Below are 20617 nucleotides of genomic sequence, written 5' to 3' on the forward strand. Positions count from 1 at the left end.
TTTGCATGTGCTGGGTGAGAGCAACGCGAGCGTGCTGCTTTCGTATGCAGCGTAAAAATACATTCTTGATGTGCCAAATTCCGAGATTATCACTTTACAACGGGCATACAGTAAAGCCAGCCCGCGTCTCTCAACAGCACATTGCTTCTTGTGTTGCAGGCAGCCTCGCTTCACTGCCCGACCACCGCTCGCTAGTAGATACAGACAAACACGGACAGAGACAGTTCAGAGTGTAACTGAGCGCACGGAAATAATTTAAACGCAAAACCGGAAAACCGCAATTCACTTACACGTATTGGACCGTGGAGGTCGTACCGAACGGTTCAATATTATATTAAGTATTAGGCAACCCTATTATGCAGTAATAAACAATATGTAAACACTGAAAAATGTTTTGTCACAAACTCAATTGATAGGCAGTAATTACACAAAAATGATGCTTTGTTTTCTTAACAGGTGCAGCTTTTAGTAAAAAGCTGAGGTTGTTTTCTCTATATGCTTTTGCATAGTGCTCGTGTTAGCAGAGGTGGTGATCATATCACACTGTCAATCCTCCTTCCTCCACTGACTGAACCCTCATAGCCTTCAGAGAAACAGTTAAAACTACATAAACACATCATGTTTTATGCTTACATTGCACATATGTAAGACACAGATTATCCGTTTTTGAAGAGGTTTGCCTGTAAATGTATTTAAAATAACGTAATGTGAACTTGCAATTGGTATACTCAACTTGTTGTACAGTCCGCTGTTGTTCAACAGCATGCTGCACGCTCCCAAAGCGCTGCTGGCAGCGCGAACCGACGTAAACACTAGTGCGCAAGGCGCTGCGGACGCGAAAGACACGAGCAAATGTTGAAACTGTCCGTCTGGCGCGTTTACATAGAGAATCATAAATCACATTGTTTTTATGAATGGCTGGGCCGGTCACTGTAGCTCACAGCAGGTGCATACTTTGTGCAGTTATTAGCGTGTTCTGTACAGTAATGAAAACAGGTCGCACCACAGCAAAATGTACACTCACTCAAATGCTCCCAAATATATTTTGAGGTCTCACAGGTTAAATATAGGGAGCATATGCGACTAAAATGGTTGCAATATCGAGCCCAGCACTACATCATGCCAATTGCGCGAGGATATTGTGTTCTCGAGAGATCCGGTGATTGGTCTCGCGAGAACACAATATCCTTGCACATCGTGCCACGAGATCTCGTCACACCCCTAGTAAAATATCAATATTAAGACCAAAACCACTGTGATGGTAACTGTGAGGCTAAATGTTGAATGTAGCTGTCATTGTGGATCCTAAATCAACCACAGCCTCTAATGATATTACTGTGTTTTGGACAGGTATCAGTTTCACCTTTTCAAAATGCCTATTTTAGATGAAGCAAACATCTACAAATTATGTTAATTTGAAACTAACTAACATAAATTATGTGTAATCTTTTGCAGTCTTTCAGACCGTTTTATGCGTTTCCTGATATTACTGTCTTGACCCCAAAGCAATCTAGAATAATGGAAAGCTGCTGATACCTGGGGCTTGTTGCATTACTTTTTGCACAGAGGTTACTGCTTGTGTTGTGGTCTGGTCTGAGAACCAACCGACTAGTTACAAGACCACCTTAAGCTTTCTTACAAGGTTGATCATATAGTTTTGTGTTTTCATTAATGACTGCACCTCACTTCCTGAAATGGGTTTGTCAATTGCAGGATTTAAAATGAAAAAGTCCCTCCAGGAACAGGATTAAAGTGTCTTGATAAAATTGTTTCTTCTCATATAGCTGTTTGAGTTGTTGTTGTTACATTTAAGTGTAAATGCACATTTCTACTTCCTCTCTAGATACACTATGGTGGACAAGAATATATACATCGTTCAAGGGGAGATTTCTATTGTTGTTGCTGCTATCAAGAGGAACTCTAGATGGAGTACCCATACTCCTTTGGTAAGCTGCTCAGTTTAGCTTTGTTTAAAGATTTTACAGATCCTTACAGACCTATTGTCACAGATTTTTGCATGATAATCTGTAGTGTTTGAAATAACAGGTTTTTTGTGAGGCCACATTCAGTGCCATTAAATCACCCAGGTGTCTTGAATCATATTTAAATAAACTGAAAATATTACATGCCCTTATTGTTGCTAAAAAAATATACAATTATTTACCTTAACAGGATGAAGAACAGGACCCACTACTCAATAGCTTCAGCAACCTGAAAGAGATCCTCAATAACATAAAAGGTTAGACATCATTTTATTTAGCATTACGTTTGATGAATTTAAAATGCAGTTATTGAACCAAATATCTTGACCGGACCATTTTCAGCCACTTTCACGTTCTGTAATCACACCTGTCAAGGATGCAGTATTGTTTACCTATGTTTATCCCAGTAATACAGATTTGTTTGATAGATGTCTTTCACACAAACAAAATATTAAATCGTGAAACAAATGATTTTTGCATTCGCTCACGGCACCATTTCATCTTTTCCTCCATTTGAGACCTTATTTGAACGACGCATGTCAGGTGGGACCAAACTAAACAGACTCATTTAGCATTCGCAAAAGTGCTTCTTTCCTGCTACAGAACGAAAGCGTATTTAACCAGGTGTGTGCTAAATTTCCTCAGAGGAAAGGGATGGCCTTTTCAAATCAGTCAATATTATCTTTCTCAATGTCTTACTATTGGGCTTGTTTGCCGCCTCATAATTTTTGGGGTCCCATGGAAACTATGTCAGTGTTTGTTCATTTAGTTATCCAAATGCCTCTTAATGAATTGGACGGCAAAGGTAAATGTTATGCTGTGTTGTGCAATTGTTCCTCTGTTCAAAAAGTAATGAAAATTCTCTCTTTCTTTGATGCTCCTGGTTATGAATCATGTTATAACAATCCCGAACTGCTCTTGAATTAAAAATGTAAAATTTATCCCCTCATTTTTATCCTCTTTCTCCTTATGACTGCTTAATTTTTTTCCTCCAAATGTTCAGTGAATCATATTCATCACTTACAGTACATCCACGACAGTGAAGTAAATCTTGTTTACAGAATTACTCAAATCTCAATGACCCGTGAGTAGGGCTCAACTAACTTCTGTATAACTTTCAGTGCAATGGATTGATTAAAACCAGTCCTTCAGGCTCAGGTGAAAGAGCCACCTCTCACCATCTCTGCTGCCATGACTTCCCTTTAGTAACTAAACGTCCTGCTCGACGTTCCTGGGCCCATTCATCATTGTGAATTTCTATGTGGGTATTAATGGAGGGGTGCGAGTTGATGAGACGTGCAGCGGCCTTCTGCTCTGTCTGCATGTCGTCATGCCTCTGTAATGGAAGCCCTGGACGGGGAGTCCTCTCTCTGGAGGATACTGCTGCTCTGAGATGGACAGGAGCACCTGTGTCTGGACCCGGAGAGAATCTGCCAAACTCCCCCTTCTGAACCACTGCAGAGGCCTTGTTAGTTCTCCTGCACTGTGGAACAAGTGTTGGGTTTCATTCACCTACTTTATAATCTTTCATTAAGGATGTTAGCTTGTTTTTTAAGCCTGGTTAGGATGCAAAAATCATGAGTTAGGATATTCCTGAAAATATGGAACACGTCATTTGTGTTGTACATGTACATATTTTATATTGTACAGTTTTACTATAGCTGTATTCTTTGATGTTCTTAATCTTCAACTGTGCTTATAAATACCAAACAGCCCAAACGTCACAGATAGTCTTGCTTTATTATTAATTTCTTGGCTGCAACCCTGTGTTCCTAAGTGTCTGGTGGGTGACGTGTGAATATTGCTCATTCGTTGCATAAACTCTCAGAATTTTTATGGGTAGCAAGAGTTTGATTGTGTTATTTTGGCACTGGATTGTCTTGAATTAATTTTATTGTATGTCTCTTAAACGGTGTTGGGTGGGCTTTAGTTGGCCAGCTGTCATCCAAATGAAAGCCTTGTAATTCCATTATCATTGTGGCTATTTTATCATAGCCAACAACAAAAGCTACCGCCAAAGGAAATGTGGATTAGCCCCAAAGGTTTACTGGACACTTTCTCTGGCTTGATAAAGGTTTCATTCTCCTTCCTCTGCACCAGGCGTTTGACTGACAGGAACATGTGTCCTATGGCGGCAGAATGCAGCTGCAAGTATATCATCTGCAGTTTTGGTTGAGTAAATATAGCAGGGAGTCTTGTCAACCCGAGAGATGGATTGTTCTGGGAAAGGAAGTGTTGTCTCCCCTTCCACCAAAATGTTCTTCTCTTGAATTTTTGGTTTTCTGAGACAGTTTCAGTCCTTTGTGTAGTATCTCGGAAACTTTAATGGGCTTTTTTTGCTCCCCCACTGACACACACCTGATGCAAGCAATGCATTGGTAAACCAGTTTTTTTTTATAAACGGCATATTTTTCTACAAATTTGTGCCTAGATTTGAACTCAAGTATTTTTCATTTCCACTCATTTAGATTTTGCATTATATTAGCAAAATCATTTATATTAAATGAAAACGACCTTCTATTTCAGCAATGTAGTTTATGGTGAAACATACTATTGGGACAAGACCCCATTTATAGTAAAAATGTTTTTATCTGGATAAAGTAGTTACAAGGTACTTCACTTAAGGCGTGCTCTTAAAAAAATGCTCTTTGACATTGTGAAGTACCTTATTTTAAGAATGTACCTGCGTAATGGAATAATTTGGAATGCAGATTAATTTATACTCCTCTCAAAGTTTAAAAAGAAAAGGAATACTCTATAACTCTCTATAACTGTTATATTTATATAAAATGTTTACAGAATGAATGTAAAGTACACTGCTCTGCTCTCTTGTGTTGCCAGCAGAAGGCACTCAGAGATGCTCTTGTTAATCCCCTATGGAAATACAAACAAGCAACTTGGGCTGACAAATGGATGTCAGTGAGTTCTTGGGTTGTTTTTTTCTGGCAATAGCTTTTAGAGTCTTCGTTTGTTTTTAAATCCACAAACACTTTGGGTTCTGGTGGTATTGAAAAAAGAGCTTTAGATCTTGTGTACTGCTTGTTGTATGACTGCTATACAGTATAGAGCTGTAAGAGAGATATTCTAGCTATAAACCACGGTCGGTTTAACATCAAATTGAGATCTAGGATTCAGTATGAGGTCAAGTAATTCCCCTGGATATTTTTGATATCTGCTTTGTCGTACCATAGAAGCAGTAGGTAGAGGGATGGAAACGATGCATTGAATGAAGATGTCTTACCTGCTCACAGTATTCACACTATATACTGTCGTGAGCTCCAGCCTTAGTCCTTTAAAGCTTTGAATCTTTCTCGCAGCCTTCCTCCTCCCTAAGCATCAGAGGTCAGTTTTTGACAAGTCTGCAGAGGCAGCCGACAGACTAAATCCTCTCATTTTTATTCATACAAATGCAGGTGTAAAGACGACACCCAATAGATCCAATACCAGAGCTTTGTTTGATTGACATCTCTCTTACTTACCCTGCGCTCATAGCCTTTCTTCTGATGTGGTACGGTTACACTGCCCATCAACTTATTCTTTACCAATATATGTCTGCATTTTGGGTCAATTAAAGATTTCACATTTATAATTAAATAAATAAATTAAATATGATTTCTTGTGCAATCATTTTTGGTTTTATTACATTGAAGTAGGTAGCTGAATCGTTTTTTTTATATTTGAGAGTGATCCTCACAAATTTCTGTGACATGTTTTGACCCAAGATCAAGAGAAATAATTATAAAATGTTTATTTTGCTTTGGAAAATAAAACTTTGTGTTATGAGCATTTTTTGCATTGTGAAACTGCTTTTATCACAGTTAAGCACAAGTGAAATTCTGCAGTTCACAATCCACAACAAAATGCAACAAACACGTTTGATTTTGGGGTTGATCATGACCTGGACACGTTGTTGTGAGATTCATTCTTGTAGTTTGCTCTTGTGCCTCCGTTTTAACATACATATTATGTGTACTCAAGCTGAAGGTCAAGTGCGAGCATGCTGTCCCAGCAAGGGTTTCTCCGTGGGCATGTGGGAATATCCTGCTCTCTTGAGGCCCTGTGGACTCTTCTGCCATTTGATATCTGCATGTATATCATACCCCAAATGAACTGCAGGAATGTTGTCCGGTCAACACTGAGAAAAGAGCAGAGTCATACGTCTGAGGGGAACGCCACATATGCATACATGTTTACTTATGATGGCATGTACAATGAAGAAATGTCCCTTTGTGCATAAATAAATACTGTGTATGTAGAGAAAGTACCCTACAAAGGCAACTTCACTTGCAGAGTGTGGAACCTAGTAAAATTACTTGAAATATTTGTATTTGTCATTTTCTCATGAGCTTTTTTGAAGTTACAACCCATTATTCTCTCGAAAAAGCAACAAAATTGACTCAAGATACTAATCCACATGATAAAGGAGGTCTTGAATGTCCCAAAAATATCAATAACTCATTTTCAGCCAAAAACAAAGTTACTGCCTTTTGCCTTTGCAGGGCAATTTTTTTGTGCTGATAAGCAAAAATGGTTCCTAGCTTTGTTTCTACAGTCTGCAAGCAAAAAAACACACACATGGGGGTCGGCCAATCATGTCCTTGGTAACATCATCTGAGACGGCAAACAAATAGTAAGTAGAGCGTTCTCAATATTGAATGTGATGATTGCTCCAGCAAGGACATCACTTAACGTTTTAAATTACAGAATAACATGGAAAGAATGTGAGGTTCTGCTTGATGAACTGATCCTTTACGATGACCCATATGATTATTTATGTGTACTGTGCATGAAGGAAGTTTGGGTAAAAAAAACTGTAACCACGTTGTTTTGTGTGTCACAGGCATTTTATTTGAATGCAATGAAGTATTAACTAATTTATCGGTCAAGCTCTTATGGGCATATTTTGATGCATACATAACATCGATTAAGCGTTCAATGTGTAAACGTTTATATTCAATATCATTAACCGTCAAAGCTCAAGGTTTCAAGGTTGGGTATCTCTCACAATGTGAAAGTCAAAAAGATGAGAGAGGAGCCTAACCTGAATAGCATAAGTTTTCCTGGAAGGAATTTACAACTGCTGTCCCCTGAGGAGGAAGGTCTCCTTCTATTACACCAAATCTGGCGTCCCGGGTTTCCATCACAAAACAATCATCAAGCGTCCCCAAGTCATCCTTGCCGCATTCATCTGTCCATCTTAAAGAGAGATGAAAGTGCACGGGATGCACCACTTGTTAATGTTCTGACCTTGCAACCGATCTAGCGTGTAGCTCATTTCTGTGAATTGTTGGCGAGCCTGAATAGTTGTTTATAGAAAAGTTAGTACACTGTGTGGTCGATTGAGTTGTAGTGCAAATTTCCATCTGTTCGAACGTAAACAGTACCGTAATAAAAACGGAGGCCTATTTGTGATATGTATAGTTTACTATACAGTAATGAATCGACATGTAATTTAGATTGTTGTGCTTGGAAGTCGTGGCCGTCCCTAGTTTCTTGTGTGTAGGTGTGTTGAAGTGTTGCTTTAGCACTGTAAATCCAGGGTACATGCTTCATATGCAAGTTATCCATCCCTGTGGTAAGTTTAACATCCCGCAGCATTGTGCCGGTGTCACTCGGGGTGGCAGCGTGCTCATCATGGCCTCTGTCCCACTGCAATAAAATGCACCATAAGTCGTGATGATGGATGCTTGTCTCCTCTCTGCCAAGCATCCACCCAGTGCTAGTTAGTAGCTGTAAATCTGGCCAGTTAAGACTGCTCTAACCGGGGACTGACAGTCGGGGCTTAGGCCCGGTGTTAGGTGGGGATGCAACTGTTGTCCTGTTTCAGAGCCTTTCAACAATGTGCTGAGTGCATGCAGGGGCACACAACTATTAATCATTCCATGGCTGTGAAAGTCTCGTAGGTAGGGTACGTGTGGATGGTGGAGGTTGGGGTGGGGGGAGTGTGTGTATATACTAGGGATGTACGATAAATTATCGGCCATATCGGCTTAAATTTTATTATCGGCCGATACAGATAACAATAAAAATCACCATTTATCGGCCGATAATAAAATTTAAGCCGATATATTATAGCCGATAAATCATTTCCTCTGGTTAAACTTCTTCAGCTGCACGCTGCTCACAGTTAAAAAACAGTACAGTACAGTACAGTATCTTTCTGTCGTGGTCATTTGACAAAAATGTCAAAGCATTTTTGATGTAGTTACAGTATGTAGATAAAGTATTTATAAATGTGAAAATTATAGGAACAAAAGCATATTGTCTGAATGCTTTCTGTTTTGAGAACTGTTAGACATGCGGCTATAAAGAAACATTTTCTGGGTTGCTCTGGAAGAACATCTATAATAAAGGTTAAAGAATTGTTAACTAGTGTAAAGTAGGCATGGTACATGATTTTCAGGGGAAAAAAAGAGAACTAATGGTTACCTTGTTTTCTACAGTCAATGTTTTCAAATAAAAGCAGTTGTCCACCTTTTGCCTTTTGTTTCAGTCTTAGGGAATTTTATATTAATATTTAGATACTGTATATTGGTTATCGGCTTCCAATGTTAAAATAATTATCGGTTATCATTATCAGCCAATATATACTGAAGGGAACAGAGGACCAGATATTAGGGGAGCGTTTTAAACGGAACCATTTGGACCGGTACATCTGTCTAATTTCCTATTTCATTGATAGAGCACACCAATAGACATACTGTGTTGCTTGTGATGTGATGCTTGGGAAAAATTGATTTGTACTTGATGCTCTTTGAACAGACGGCCTTCTTCTGTGGAGAGTGGTGAAGACATGCTAATTGACTCAAGTTACACTGGCAGCTTTTGTTGTGAGGTCTGCAGTAATCCCTCATCAGCACAGCAGATGATGATGAACAAACAACACCGCTTAATTACTTTCTGCCATCTGAATTAATATTGCTCTCATGTAAACACAGGTTCTGCTGATCTGTGTGCAGTTTTTTAAATGCGTCATGAAATGTCCTTCAAACCAGCTTTGAGGCATGAGAATATATGTATATGATTGCATTGTGAAATCATTGAAATTAACCACATTCTCATTCTTGTATTGGCTCCAAATAGTTTAGTTTTATTATTCGGTTTCCCCAACATAAATGCATTTGATTGTTTAACACAGTGGTTTTCAAACTTTATGATGCCAAGGACCCGCAAATAGGATGAACCTTTTGTGAGGGACCCCCTATCTAAAATGCATATCGTTGCTGTCCTTCTGAAACCTTGTATGTCCAAATTCACAGTTTTTCAGAATATGGAAAAAACACTGTACTTTTTCAATGATTAAATACTGTGTTGTCAAAGTTGACAAGCACTTTTTCATGCCTTTTTATTGGTTAGATGTTTGCAAAACCCAGTGACAAACATAAAGGGTAACTAACAATATAGGACAAAAATATGACAAAATATGGAGATATGAGGTTTTGGAAGAACAGCAGTCATCCAAATGCTGTGTGTGTAAAGAAACGTTTAAAATTAGTTAGATAAATAGTAAATATGATATTTTAAAGACAATATATTGTTTCCAAACGTAAATAATTGGCACTACTGTCTCTTTGGAAACTATCATATGCATGTAGCAAAAAGCAGATAAACACTTAGAAACGAAACGATAATAATGTTCAGTAGCCTTGATAATTTGTGCTTAATTTTTTCCCTGTAGATTTCCAGGGACCCTGGCAATCTTCAGGAGGCCCCCTTATTTAACGAATTTGACAATTTAAGTAAATTTGATTTGATTTGATTTGTTTTGTTATAATGGGAAATGGGGCTAGTATTTTACACATCCTTTTTGACAGTTTATGATTCAGTGTTTATTCAAAGTATTTATTTTGAAATAAAACTCCTTATAGTGATAGACCGATATATTGGCCGATATTTGGAATTCTTTATTATCGGCATCGGCTAATATATTTTTACAAATGGACAATATTTTTTCAGTTTGGCCGCCATACAGTACATTACCATTTTATTCATAAAATGCCACTGTAAAGCAGGCATTTTCCACTTAGTAATGTAATTTGACCACAGTAAAATATGTCGTGTTAGGTGGATGAGATACAAAAATAATATGCTTAAATTGCTATATTGTATTCATATTAAGCTATGTTTAGCTGTCCACAATTAATGTAATGTCATGTGTGGACCTTTTCATGTTTAAGTCTATTACTAACTAGGCACGTAATATACAAATTTGGTTGTGTTTGAAATCTTGCAGGTTTCTCAGCAGTTCTGCAGTCTTAATGTGAGATGTCAGACATAATCTGCAGAAGTAGGGGTGTAACGATACGCTTGGCTCACAATTCAATGCGATACACGATACTGGGTTTATGATTACGATTGCATCACGATATTAGTAAAAAAAAAAAAAGAAACTGACTTATGTTTCCCCAAAACATTAACAATTTTTTTGTCAAATTTGTTATTTTGTTAAAGAATTGACAATATTCAAGGTTTAATTCAACCATTTTTATGTAAACTAAACTTCATTTAAAAATATATTGCAGGGCTCCAGACTGCGCCTAAAACGGTCACATTTGCGACCAAAAATATTAATTTGCGTGTGATATGTTTGGGGAAATCGCAACTGGCGACCGTGCAAATTTACTCATTTTTAAAGTGTTTCCAACGGAAGTGCCACACTTTTTAAAAAACCCCTGGCTAGCGAGAGAGAGCTGTGCAGGTCTCAGGGAAGGTGCACTCCCCGACCTCAAGTGGTGTTCTAGCGACAGACGCGGACGACTCCCATGCCGGACCGAAGCCTGGTTCGAGGTCCCCTAGTTGCAGGAGCTGTGCGAGTGACTGGTTACACAAGCAGTTTCCCGCACTCAGCGACGGCGCTCTGCTCTTCGTTAATTCCACACTCAGCATACCAAGGCACCACGGAATAAGCACTCGCAGATCTCCGCAGAAATCTGTGGAATTCTGTTGACTTTAGCACTTGTTATTGACAAGTAGACACACACAATGTGAGCGTGTTAGTAGTATGCAATGTTTGCTGTGACAGATTTTAATGAGCCTGAGGATGAACAATGTGATATTTGAGACGTTTAAAACTAATCGCGGAGAAGTTCAGGTAACGTATTTGTTATAAGACACCACTGTATCATTTCAAATCCGTTCACAGCAAGAATGAACGACAGGTGAATTCCTCGCTAAGTTTTATTTGAAGTTATCCTTAAGTTGTGTTGTAAACATGCAGAAAAGTGTCATTATTACAAACTAAAATCAACATAATAATGTAACAAGCCCTTTCTTAATAATAAAATAAAATATATAGCCGACTTTTTCTTACAGTATACTATATAAATATGGTTTGACATGCACCTTTTCTGTTGGTTCAAATGAATTCAGAGGAATTTGGTCAGGTGTATTCAGAGTTTAATCAGTCTTAGCATCAACCAATAACACATCTCTGCCACTTTTTAAGTAAGCAGAACCAAATCTGCTGTTATCTGCCTTTAAATGCGTAGACAGGCACATTTAAAACTATTCTGTGGAATTCTGCAGATTTTTCCCAAATTTTAGGGTGGAATTAACAAAAAAGTCTGCAGATTCCGTATGACCCTGCTTATGAGGGAAAACAACTTGAAAGAAAAACTTTGTGTGCAAAACCTATGAGAGGGAAGATTTACACACAACAGGATAACTAAAAGTATGTGATTAAAAAAAGTTCATGTTATGTGGCTCTTAAAAAAATAATTTGGCGCCTGCTTTTTCCCCTATAGGAGCCAATGGCTCCTTAACTGATTTTTTTGTCTGAAGCCCTGTATTGCCATAGTCTACGATACATATCTATATAGCTCTACGATACATATCTTAATGTTTTTGTACTGCGATATACGATATTTTGATATATTGTTACACCCCTAAGCAGAAGGATTTAGGATTTCTGTGCAGATGTGTTGGATTGCTCTTTAATGTTCTGTTAAGCATATTCGTATGAGGTGGTAATTGGTTCAGGGTCGGAAGACTTGTGGCAGATGCCTGCACACGCTGTTACCACAGAAGGAGAGGGCATTGGCCTCATATAACTGCTGAGGACATTCATAAAGCAAGGGGTATTAAGGTGGGTTCGGGCAGTTTCAACACCTCTGCCTTCATCCCTCAACGCTGATGAGGGTCCACTCTAAAAACAACCCACATCATAGCGTGCTGACATGTTGATGGGAGAGTCTGTCTTTCCAGGATTGACAAAATAACCAGGTATGTGTAGTTTTTGGAAGCGCCAAGTGCCGGCGTTCATTGTGCAGTTCAGGCTGGTGCTATCTTTAACCAGCACAAGGCTGGGGTAAATTTAGCAAAGGGTGAATGACTCAGTTGCCGTTTTTTCTGGGTTGTTTTTATCTGCTGTTTTGGTGCTGTCTCGAACCACCACGGGATCATATCTGATCAGTCATTTTGAAGAAAGGCAGTTTGCATTCTTGTCATAACATACAAGGTCCAGTAGACTTGCTTTTGTGTCCTCTTGAATCCCTGTAAGCCAGTAAGGTGCCAAGTTAAGACTAAGAATTAAACCATATGTTGGTTCCGTTTATTGAGCTTTAAGTCAAGTATGAAGTCAGACAGTGGTCTAAATCAGTTAAATATCAAGTCTCTTGAATTGTTGAACTATGCTGAAAAGACGGAACTTGCGACCACAGTTGTTTAACTATGCTTTTGGGAAACGCACCCCAGACCGATAACCAAACACAGTCCAGAAGTTAACTTCAGGTGTGTCCGATAAAACGTCTATATCATGTTATATATTGAGTTAATATTTTCACAATATTTTTAGCTGTGGCATTTTAGGAAAAAAGCCATCATGTGTAATGTTTAATCACAGTGACTACGTTTACATGAACCCTCATAATGCGATTCTAATAGGATTTTGGCAAAATTGCAATTACATTTGTAAATGCAATAATTCGATTTATATAAAAAAGCTCATAATCGCAGTAAGCATAATTGAAGTAGCATATAGCCGGTTTTATAGCCGGTTCGCAATATGAAGGCATGTAAACACCTTAATCGAATTTATGCTGCTCTGACCAAGGTGCGCATGTGCTTCTGTCATGTATCTTAAAGGGATACTTCACCCAAAAATGAAAAATCTGTCATCATTTACTCACCTTCGAGTTGTTTATCTTAATAAATTTCTTTGTTCTGATGAACACAGAGAAATATATTTGGAAGAATGCTTATAACCAGACAGATTTTGCCCCCCATTGACTCCCATTGTAGGAAAAATTACTTTATCATTATTTTTGTTCTGTTGAACACAAAATATATTTTGAAGAATGTAGGACAGCAAACAGTTTAGGGTCACTTTTGAGTACCATTTTTTCCCCTACTATGGTAGTCAATGGGGGGGCAAAATCTGTCTGGTTCAGAGCATGTGAGCGGAGTACGCGAAATATAGTCCGAGTGGGTTTTTATCCAAAGGCCGGAACGATCGTTCTGTCTCGCTCCGGTTCCGCTCTGATTCTGCTCACACCACGAGTCTAGGGCATGCACAAATCCACCCAGAATTCACCTGTGCCTTCAACAATTAACAAAACTGTCAGCCTACACTTCAAAAATTGTTCGTTGTGAAGGAGAGATGTCTGGTGTAAACACAAGCATAGCAGTGGCGATCCATGACTTTTCTTCAGGGGAAGCAGTAATGCGAATCTCGGCAAAACATGTATTTAGCCTGTCATGTGTGTGTCGCATCATGTCAAAATACGTACCTGCTGCAAATGCATCGAAAGGGTTTTTAATAAAAGAGACACTCGCTTTTGCTAGATACTTGCTTAGTCTCATGTGTAATCAGAGTTAAGTGTTAACGCAGTGTCTTCTGAACGCGAGCATCTCTTTTATCATAAACCCTTTCGACTCGTCTACAGCAGGCACATATTTTGACATGATGCGTGATGCACATAGGTTCACGTGAAGCACTGAACACGTATTTTGAATTCCAGCTTCCCCTGAAGAGGATCGAGGCACTGATCACAGCTGAAGCATAGACTAGAATGACCGCGATCAGTTCCGCTAGCCGCGTCGGAGCCGTAACGTGCCGCAGATGCATGCGGTGTAAACGAGGGGTAAGGCTTCGGTTGAAACGGCAGGTGTTAGGCATGCAGAGGAATTTTTTATTTGAGCGAGGAGCGATTTCACCGTAGCGGGATGAAATTTTAGCTGAGTGGGGAGCGGAATTGAGCGGAGCGGTATGATGCGACTGAGCGGTGGAGCGGGGGGAGCAAACATGGTTAGAGCATGGCGTTAGCAATGCCAAGGTCTTGGGTTTGATCCCAGGGGATTGCACATAGTCAGAAACAAATGTATAATCCAATGCAATGTAAGACGCTTTGGATAAAAGCGTCTGCCAAATGCAAAAATGTAAGTGTAAACTATAAGTTTAATTTGTTTCATAAAGTACAAGATGGTTTTATTATGCCTACATTTATTTCTATTTTGTGTTTTTAAAGTCACCTTTGCTAGGTGTAGAGAGATCAGACGTTCACTGACTGCGTGCTGTGCCGAAAGAGGAATAGCGTACGATAATGGTGTCTGATTTCTTGGAGGACAAAGGTTGAACGTAACGTTAGAGCGAGAGTGGAGAATTCTCAAATTTTATTGACAATGGAGAGACCTGTGATGTTAAGAGGCTTCTCTTTTTGCAGGGCTGTCAGGCTGGAGAAATCAAAGCACACAGCAGACCAGCAGTACACTAAGCCCTGGTAGAGGGGGAATGGTCTGGGATGGGGGGTTTGCAGAAATAAGGGCCAATATTAGTATTTCACATGCAGCGCCTTGCTTGTGTGGCGTTCAGATCCTAAGCCTAGGGCGTCCCTGTGTGAATCCCAGACTGCCTTTATGGACTGAGCTAATAAACCTTTCCACACACATGCGCACACGCACGCACGCATGCACGCACACACACACACACACACACACACACACGCACACGCACACGCACACACACACACACACACACCCCGTACACAGCTGCTTGTTATTTCATGCCCCATAAGGACCCTGTGACCACGAACATTCTAATACACATATCTAATTAAATAGGCATCGTGTGTGCATTCAAGTCCGACTGTCTTGTCTTGCTCTACACACACGCACACACACACGCACGCACGCACGCACACACACACACACAGATTGATAGGCTTATTGGCAAATAAAATTTTGCCATGCCAAAGGACAAACATATTCCCTCAAAGTCACCCACGAAAGCCATATTTTTATGGGTGGATGGGATTTCATAGAGAATGTTGACAATGTTGTTTTAGCATCATTTATTTAGCAGAATTTCATGGAAGCGTTGAATTGTAAAGTGAAGTTTGTATTTGGATAAAGCGTAAACTGTGGTCTAAGGGAACAGGTTAATGTATGTTATTCAAAACTGCTCAAACACTCTTTACCCACATGCACATGGCAGCTAAATGCATCTGTCAATCTACTTTTGAGGATTTTAGCCCATTCTGTACACACAGAGTTTGGTTATTTATGCTAGTGACAACCGCATTCTGTAACCAAATTCCTAATTTCTGGTAGTGACAACTGTGTGTACATTGTATCTGCATAGTGTGTACAGAACCAAACCAAACGAAACGGTCAGGTCACTCTTTTGGTCGCTGACAGCATGCATGTATTGACTTAACAAATTTTGAGTCTGTCCCGCTCAATGTAGATACCCCTAAACAAAACCGCAATGCCGCATTGCTTGAATGTAATACTACTTCACCTAAAATGGTTATTTTAGGCAAAATTTCCAAACAGGTTAAACTGTTGGGATGTTGAGGTTAGGAGTGACTTTTGTATTTAATACACACATGAATGAAAATTTGGATTATTTACTCTTTATTCACTTAAAGTTAGCAGTGTGTACACAGTCTGTGTAATTTAAGTTTATGCACGACTAGTGGCACCAGACGGGATTACAATTTGCTTATTTAAACTACTAGAATCATTATGAACAATTATGTTGTAAAGTGATATTATACAATCAGACTAAAGCTTAATATTGTGAAATTTATCCATTAATAAAAGTATCATTTAAAACAGGAAGTTGCTCTTCTCTGCACTCATCGAAATAGAGTACCGCAGACATGACGTATTTTTGAATGCAAACCCCAGAAGTGAAAGAAAAAAGTCAAGTGAAACAAAATCTGCGGTTAAAAAACCTCTAAATATTTTCATTTTTTAATCTTGGACACTGCAGTTATAACCCGCTTGTGATTTTGTGTCTTAAAAGCAGTTCATTAAAAGAGTTGAGTTCATTTGTAAAGATTATCTTGATTGACAAAACTTGTAAACATCATAAACCTTTGTTAATCCCAGATCTTATTTTTTGCAATCTTCCAAAAGTCTATGGGAAAAATGCATAGGCCTTCGGTCGATTACAAAAATATGTAATCTCTGCGGTACTCTATTCATAAATGTGTTTTATAAAAAAAAAAATTCTAGACAGATAGCCCAGGTCCGCAGTTCACGCTGAGATTCTTAGCCTCTGGTTTCTCCTCTGACAAGCTGTGGCTGTCAATCATTTCAGATACCTCTTCTTATTTACCTCACCTAATGAAAATGACTGCGGTCTTAATCTGAAGGGCAGCGGTTGGATGTCTCCTCATGTTTAGGCTTTAGTATTTTAAAAAAGACTTGTAGTAAAATGTACAAGATGTTTTGAAAATATTTCAGTGTCTGCGCCCGAGTCCGTGTGTTGCCGCCGCCCGCCGTTGACGCCGTCCAATGACGCCCATCACTCTCAATTACTCTTCATTGAACCGCTGTGACAAAGCTCAACCGTACGATTAAAGTCCTTAATCCCGCTGCCCGCTGTCGGCAAAGAACAGAACGCTGGCAATGTCAATAACATTCAAGCGGTCTGGCATTAAAAAAAAAACAGCTTCTATTTTAGGGCGGCAGCTGAGTTTGGAGCAGAGCGAGTCGTAAAGGTGACACGGGTCAGAACTTTCTTGTCGGCATCAGGGGCGCGGGGGAGAAACAGACGGTCTCAGATGATTAAACAACTGTCAGCCGTTCGCGGTGAGGGGGGTGGCTGCATAAATATTGGATAGAAAGAGGTGACATGTGCGGCCGGTCTTTTAAACCTGTTGACGAGGCTTTCTTAAATAGATTCAGATCAGCGCCGCCGATTACAAAATTTAACAAAAGCCGTCATGCTGACAGGGACAGGAGACTGAGGCTCGGGCGCAGACCCCCACAGCTGACCGGGGGACATGCTAACAACCCAGGACAACAAGCTGGTGATGAGTGCTCTGAAAGCAAAATAGACCTGCCGGTGTGCCGCCGTGCCAACAGCCCTCCCCACGCCCTTGTTCTTATTTTACTGCCTTGCATGGTGATATCCAGGCTTTGCAATTCAGCTTCCACTTACAGAGAAGACTTAACAGCATTTAAGGATCTTGACCTGGCATTGCAAGTTCTGATGGGCAATATTTCTACTAAAATGCTTTTCTTTTATTAGCTTTTGGAATATATGCAGTTTATATTGGTAATACAAATATGTAATGCAAAATAATATTAGCATAGCAATATAAGGAAAAAGGTGTAAAACTTATTATCCACATTTTTAAGAATTTTCAAAGCAAGGGAATATGACCTTTTTTTCAATTGCGTTAACATGGTCAATGTCACAAATTGTAACAATTTTACCTTACAATCTTCTTCATTTAGTCTTCATGTTATATAATAAATTGTCATTTTATATATTATTGTAATAGCAAACAAATTCATTGGGATGAATGAAAATTGCAAAAATCATCTCGCAGTTTCTCTGTGTACTTCATAGTGTTTGTCTCCAATCTGTCAGCCATCATGATTTGACTGACGCGTGACTGTCACGTCGCTCCCCCTCATTGATGTACTCTAGAATGTACAAGGCAGACTTTAGCCATTTCAGTTATGCACACAAGCCAGTGTTGGTTTTAAACAATAAAAAATCCTGTTAAACTGGCAGCAGTTGCGAGTGATGAAATCTTGACCCTGAATTTCTGACCAACCTGGGGACATGTCACTGTTTATGTCACCGTGTGTCTTGAGTTTTTTTTATTTTGGCTGAGGGTTGTGGAGGGTGAGGTCACAGTGGGATGAACTTCTGAACCTGTAGGTTACTCTGTTACCATTTAGTCAAGTTTAGGTAGGGCTAATCCTTGGCTCAAGGCACAGATTCCATCAAACTCAACAGCAGAGATATATAGGTCTGGCCTCAATATAGCAAGCCAACAAACTACACTTATCTTTTTGGCAGGATTAAAGGGATAGTTCACCAAAAAAGAAAATTCTGTCATGTACTCACCCTCAGATTGTTCCATCCAAACCTGTATAAATTTCTTTGTTCTACTAAATACAGATATTTGGAAGAATGTCAGTACAGTGTTTCCCACAGACTTTTGTGAGACTGGGGGCTAAATGTATTTTCCTCTAGGGGGGTCCAGAGGCATGCTCCCCCGTAAGAAAATGTTGCATATTTTAAAGGTAAAGGCTGCAATCTGGTGCATTTTAAGAGCAGAATTACGTGACTCAATCAATAAAGAATACAATAGCTATAGTAGTAATTTAATCTTTGGCTCCATAGGTATAAATGGTGATAATAGGGCACAAACAGTCAAAACATGTAGAGCATGATCCATCAAAAAATGAAGCAAAAAAGTGTTTAACAGTTGAACTAATTTATTTATTACCATATATTAAGAACCAGTGGTAATAACATGGTAAATCATTTTCCAATGTTTGCTAAATAAAACAATAAATGAATTATACATTTTTACTAGAAATCCCAAATACAGTATATATGACCAAAATGTATCTGATATGAGTAATTTTATGTCATGACAACAACATTTTTGATGCTTGAAGTAGAGTACTGCATTTCAGGCCGAGCCCGACGGGACCCGACAAATTTAAGTTCCTAGGGCCGGCCTTCGAACCAGTTTTCAAGTCACAGTTAAAACGCGGGCTGGTCATCGGGCCTTTTTCACAGTGCCATTGTCCCATTATCACTTTACTATCCGGACCAGAACATGCATACATTATTTTGATGCGGCGACTGTTTAGAGTTAAACCGTAAGAAAAGCGCACACTCTCTCTGCACTACATAGTAATGTTAAGTTTGTGATTTATTATGTTTTCAACTTTATGCGCGCGTTGCGCAGACCTGTCAGTTTATATCAAAGTAACACGAGAGCAATTAATGATAGACACTTTCTACTGCGGTACATGCCGATCGGTCTGAGCAGCGCTGCTTGATGTCCGACATACCAAATATGTTGACAAGTTTGGGACACGGTAACACAGGGCAGCATGTAATCGTGTGGCGCGCACCCATATATATTTTTTTCTTACAGCAACAGCCGAAGCTAAAGGAGGAATTTAAGCAGATTCATGCCCTTCATGCATTCAAATCATTAAAATTGGTGCGGTTGGCAATCAAACTGCGTTCTGTGCCTGAGCAACAAACAAAAATCTGCTACTCTGAACATTTTTCTAAACTAACCTAATAAAGAAACGAAACAAAATATAATTTACCATTAAAAACAAAACTAAACTGTTTTAATACTATGTTAACTATTTATAATTCTAAACTATTTTAACTATTTATTTATTCTAAACTATTTTAACTATTTTAACAGTTTAAACTGTGTCATTCACATTATTAATTCAAATTCGTGCTCCAGCACAGTTGGCAATCAAACTATGCATTCTGCACCCGAGCCACAAACAAAAAAATACTCCAATTTTGTTTAGAAAATAACTTAATTAAGAAACGAAACGAAATTTGAATAATTTTAATTGCTGAAACAGCCTGTGTAATGCGGAGGTACAAAAACACTGTTGTATTCAGTATGGCTAGGCGAAGTCTTAAATTCTGGCCAATTCGCGTGTCTGCATTTCAACCGCGGAAGCTTGCGTTCGTATGTACAGTATGTGTTTGTGTGTGTGCTGCGAACATTGCGCTGAAGCAACAGACAGGGGGGCGCATTTCGTCTAGCTGTGAACAATGGCTCAACAACGAAACAACGGAGCAGAATACGAAACAAATTTTGGCTCGTTTTAAGACTGTGGTGGAACAAAATAGACTATGGCAGGCCACCATAGTCTCGTCAATGAATGGGAAACACTGCAGTTACCTAACATATCTCATCCCCCATTGACTCCCATAGTATTTATTTTCCCTACTTTGACAATGAAAATGGAGGATGAGATCTGTTTGGTTACTGACATTCTAACAAATATTTTCCTTTGTGTTCAGCAGAACAGAGAAATTTATACAGGTTTGGAACGACCTGAGGGTGAGTAAATGATGACAGAATTTTCATTTTTGGGTGGACTATCCCTTAAAGGTCATCGATGCGCTGAAAAATGTAGAAAAGATCCCACATTTCTCAGTTGCTGTAGATTTTTTGTAGGGAAAACTTCTAGTTGCCAGTAAATCTTAATGTTTCAAATTTTAACTCTGATTTCAGAATAACTCAATCTAATTGCAACAGATCTCATAAGGGCTTATTAGAGATTTTATTCGATAATGGTTGGCTAGACTAGTTTTATCAAATCGTTAGATGATGAAAAATTAAGAACTTTCTCTTATGTTGATATGGGTGCAACAAGTAAATGATTCCATCCCA

At 39.1% G+C, this 20617-nt stretch overlaps 1 protein-coding gene across 5 annotated transcripts in view; it reads left to right on the forward strand.

Moving 5' to 3' along the window:
- gbf1 (golgi brefeldin A resistant guanine nucleotide exchange factor 1) overlaps window positions 1-20617 on the forward strand; it is a 71336-nt gene that overhangs the window by 3627 nt on the left and 47092 nt on the right. For all 5 annotated transcript variants that reach the window (XM_057341552.1, XM_057341554.1, XM_057341553.1 and 2 more), the window contains exons 2-3: window positions 1844-1946; window positions 2173-2239. In XM_057341552.1, the coding sequence (XP_057197535.1) occupies window positions 1851-1946; window positions 2173-2239 (163 nt within the window). In that variant the 5' untranslated portion in view covers window positions 1844-1850. The remainder of the gene's footprint in view (window positions 1-1843; window positions 1947-2172; window positions 2240-20617) is intronic.

Source organism: Triplophysa rosa, linkage group LG9 (genome assembly GCF_024868665.1).
Source record: "Triplophysa rosa linkage group LG9, Trosa_1v2, whole genome shotgun sequence".
NCBI lineage: Eukaryota > Metazoa > Chordata > Actinopteri > Cypriniformes > Nemacheilidae > Triplophysa > Triplophysa rosa.